We start from the raw sequence: 4,191 nt of genomic DNA on the forward strand, positions 1-4,191 counted from the left end.
ATTAATTAATCATCTCTTAGGGTTTGTTTGGATTGAGGGGGAAGGGAGAGGGAGTGGAGGGGAGTAAAGTAAAGTTGGCTGAAAATAGAATAGTTTTGGGTCAATTCTACTTTACTCTACTCTACTCCCCTCAATCCAAATGGACCCTTAGAGGCCAAAGTTTTGCATTGACACTAGAATATAAGTCGGGTAAATCCTTTGATCCATAGGTCTCTATGGTCATGGATCACTCCACCACTTTCTAGCCAAGGATTGCCCAAAGATAAGCAATCTGTATTGAGGTTGTAACAGCCCTCCTCCGATTGTTCCATCTTACTTTAACTACATGTTTCCTTTTGGTCCGTGTTTCCAAAATGTACATATGACTCCATTACCTTTCACAATGATAGGTATGCACATGTGCATATATAAGTGTTTGCTATTATCAAAGTCCCTTTGAATATGTCGACCAACACACCTAGCTTGTCCTAGTTCCATTAATATATTCATTAAAAAAAAAAGTTCCATTAATATGAATCATCATTAAAATATATAGAGCCAAGATTTTCGTAGTTGAACTCTTCCCCCCTTTCGGAAAATGATGGGAGCTTCTCACTCAAAACCTCACGCTTCAAAGCGTAAGTACTTTCCGCCTGTTGAATCCTCAATGGACCATGAAAAATACGTATTAAAACTCATTTATAAAAAATAAAAAAAAATAGAAAGAAAGTATTAAGTTTTAACAGAAAAATAAGGTTAAAGAGAGAGAGAAAAAAGAGTTGCCTTTAAAAAATGTAAAGAGTTTTCAAATTTTTAATATAATAATTTATTATTTTCATAAGAATGAGTGTATTATTCAAATTCTTTATGTAAAGTTTGAGTGCAGAAATTGTACTTACTATATGATTTGAAATGGTTATAATTTAAGCAAAAACTGCATGAGAATTATAAGTGAAATTTTGTCTATAAAAAAAATAACAAAATGACTTATTCATATACAAAACCCTTACAAATAAACACAATATAATGAATATTGTTAGGTTCTAAGAAATTAGGAACTAATGTATTAGAACTTCAATATGTATGTGTTGGCAAACCATGATCAAAACGTTTAGTCTAGATTTAGGCTACTCAAAGTGTGTGTTTATATAAAATTGGAAACGAGTAATTGTAGGAAATTACTATTCAATTTTTACAAGGCTTGATAAATCGAAAATTAGACTCGATTGATCGAAACTCGTGCAAAATGTTTTTCTGCATAATTTTTCAACTTAGTCCAAGCCCATATGACGTGTAGAGTTTTATATTTTATGTCTCATATAAATAGAAAAACCCTAGCCACGTTTTGAAGATTTTTTTTATGCTGTATGTGTGAATCTCTTGTGAGATCTAGAGGTGTTTGCCTTCATACATACTTAGAATTATCAAGATCAAGATTGATGTCAGGAACTTGGTCATCATTTCAGTTGCTGCATAAAGAGCTTAAAGAAAAACAAGTGGTATACTTGTGGAGATGCTGTGGATCTGAGAAAGAAGTAGTCTGTAGACTCGGAGCTGTCACATGGTCGTGATAGTAAGTTTTCTACTCTAGGTAGCAACAAAATGTTAGTGGTTTAAGTCGGTATTGTAAAACTTCAATTCTTTTATAGTGAATTTGTTTTACCTTGAAGATAGCTAGATTAAATCCTCCCCATGTTTTTTACCCGTTTGGTTTTCCTGAGTTATCATATCGTGTGTTCTTTATATTTCCGCACTGCTTTACATGATATGATTTTCTTATGTTAACCTAGATTTGAATAATTTACCTAAGTAATCACTTGGCTAAATAATTAGGTTAAACAACTTATGTTTTTAAGGGGGTCTAAAAACTTAACAAATATGCTATTTTTATGGGTTTTCTACATTCTAATAATGCTATTTTGAATTTACATGAGTGACATTTTATTATCTAGATTAAGTAATATATATATATATATATATATGTGTGTGTGTGTGTGTGTGTGTGCATGTGTGCGCTCGCGCGCGCGCACGTGCAATGTAGATACGTGTCTCTACGTATGTCCATAAGTGTATGAAAGCATATGAATGTTAATAATAATTTTTACCCCTTGAAACTAAATCTTGGCTCTGCCATTGATTTCTAATGCAACTCTACCGCAACATTTTTAAATCGAAACGATCAATTAACAAATGAATGGTTTTGATTTCATTATATCATTAATATATAAAGCCGTAAAATCTAAAGTACTTATTTATAAATGAGTGATTAAAAACCAATTTTTTCAGTAAAAAAATAAAAAAAATAAACCAATTTTATCATGGAGTTATCAGGTTGTTTATATGTACTTTGTCTATGGTTCTCTGCAGACCTTTTGTGCTCATATCATCATCAATTTACTTCAAGACAGCAAAACTAATGAACAAATAATATAAAACATATATACCTGGAGATGCAAATTATAAAACACCCTTCCTCCAAAGGACTCAAAAGATGAAGCATTTAATATTAGAAACCCGTCCTTCTCCAAATTAGGCAAGATCTCAGCCAATGGACTCTTATGAACCTTATATGTGGATATCTGAATCATTACTTCTCTATCATTAAGCCAACTTGCCGAAACAGCAGATAGAAAGCTCCGACTTGCAATTTGTCTCTGATTTTCTTGATGAATTTGTTCACCTTGCCTACAAATCCTTGATATAAGCTCTTCCTTCTTTTGAATCAATATATCCACTTGTTGTTGTAGTTCTGGTATGTATTTGACCATGCGCGAAACTGTAGCTGGAATGCTTAATTTTTCCTGTAACAAAAACGCAAATGAAGTGAATTGTTATGGGAAAGGATAGTGATTGGAAATGCGTCAAATGCTACTCTGTCTATGAGGATTAACAGCATGTTCAACTTCTATTATATTTCTTTTGCCAAATATGAACTGTAGTTTATAGACTTATATAAATTCAGATTTTGAAGTGCTATTCATCATAATTTGTCAAATACATATATAAAACACTAAAGAGGATGAGCTCTATTTCACAAAAGCGCTACAGTTGAAGCTTCTATTTCTTAATTCTTAGGTCAATGACTCAATACCAAATGGGCACTAAAGATGCTTAAAAAAAAAAGGCATATGCATAGAACATCTGATAAATTATTAACAATAATCCTAATTACTCTTTAGACATCTATCATATATAAAAGCAGCAATTCCCACCTACATTATGTGAGAATTATGGGCCAAATTGGCAAGTTTTATTTTATATATAAAAGTGAGGGATTTGAATTTGGACGGAATTGGAAACGCAAAAAAGTAATAGTCGTTGACCAATTTTTTACCCAAGAGAGTGAAAACTGAAAACAGGCAACAATAGAAATTTCTCTATCTAGTAGCTGCTAAGAGCCTAAGAGCTATTCTTTCTTCAACTAGTTTCCTATAGAAAACTCTCATGAAAGCAATAGAAATTGGAGTGTTCGAAGAGCTTTGAACATCCTCGTTTCTCAAAAGAAATTCAAATGAAAGCAAATATTTACTAGTAATACAGCTTGATCAGCTGGGGGAAGTAGTGTACGAAGACTGGAGTACAAAGTATTAATCTTCTTGCGACGATCACGCTCGCTAGCATTGTGATGAAGCTTCTTAACCATCGCGGGGCTACTGCCAATTGAAGTGGAGATGGTGGAATGATTGGGCTCGAGTTTTGGCTGAGATGGAGGGTAATCTTGAGCAAATAACTCTGAAGCTTCAGTCTCTCTATAAACGTAGTTGCTATGCTCAAGGCTCATGGGATTCTTTAAAGGTATGTTTGGTTGAAGGTGAAAACAGGAAGATGAAAAATAAAGAAAAAAAAATAAAGTGAAAAATGACATTTTTTACTGTTTGGTTGAGAGGGAGAGGGGAGAGAGAAAAGTGGTGGGGCCTACCAATTTTCTCTTCTCCTCTTTCAAAATACAATATTTCCAAATTAGAAAGAAAATTGAAGTGAAAAGTAAAAAAAATATTTGGACAAAACTTTTTTTCTCTTGTCTTTTCTAGTTTCCTGTAACGTTGGCTTGCTTTTTTTTTTTTTTTTACTTTTCCAGTTTCATTTGCAACGTTGGCTGAATTTTTTTTTTTTTGTAACGTTTGCTTTTTGTTTTGTTTTTTTTTTTTTTCTTTTTTCTTTTTGGTTTTGTCTGGTAGGTTCTTCTTCTTTTCCTTCTTTTTTTTCTTTATT

At 32.6% G+C, this 4,191-nt stretch overlaps 1 protein-coding gene across 1 annotated transcript; it reads right to left on the minus strand.

The window, feature by feature from the left end:
* Positions 1–470: 470 nt before the first annotated feature.
* On the minus strand, positions 471–3,766 carry LOC142638167 (transcription factor ORG2-like). Its single transcript, XM_075812171.1, has 3 exons — positions 3,518–3,766; positions 2,424–2,780; positions 471–632 (listed from the first exon to the last, which is right to left on the minus strand). Exons 1-3 carry the CDS (start codon positions 3,758–3,760, stop codon positions 507–509), a joined length of 726 nt encoding a protein of 241 aa, XP_075668286.1. The 5' UTR covers positions 3,761–3,766; the 3' UTR covers positions 471–506.
* Between the last annotated feature and the right edge of the window lie 425 nt (positions 3,767–4,191).

The sequence above is a fragment of the Castanea sativa genome, chromosome 6 (genome assembly GCF_040712315.1).
Source record: "Castanea sativa cultivar Marrone di Chiusa Pesio chromosome 6, ASM4071231v1".
NCBI lineage: Eukaryota > Viridiplantae > Streptophyta > Magnoliopsida > Fagales > Fagaceae > Castanea > Castanea sativa.

Bases quoted from the DNA above. Each gene is read 5' to 3' on its own strand.
- LOC142638167 (XM_075812171.1), bottom strand. From the start codon at position 3,760: ATGAGCCTTGAGCATAGCAACTACGTTTATAGAGAGACTGAAGCTTCA. The intron at 2,781-3,517 runs GTATTACTAGTA...TTTTTGTTACAG, and splicing joins TTCCCCCAGCTGATCAAGCT to GAAAAATTAAGCATTCCAGC. The intron at 633-2,423 runs GTATATATGTTT...AGGATTCAACAG, and splicing joins TTTATAATTTGCATCTCCAG to GCGGAAAGTACTTACGCTTT.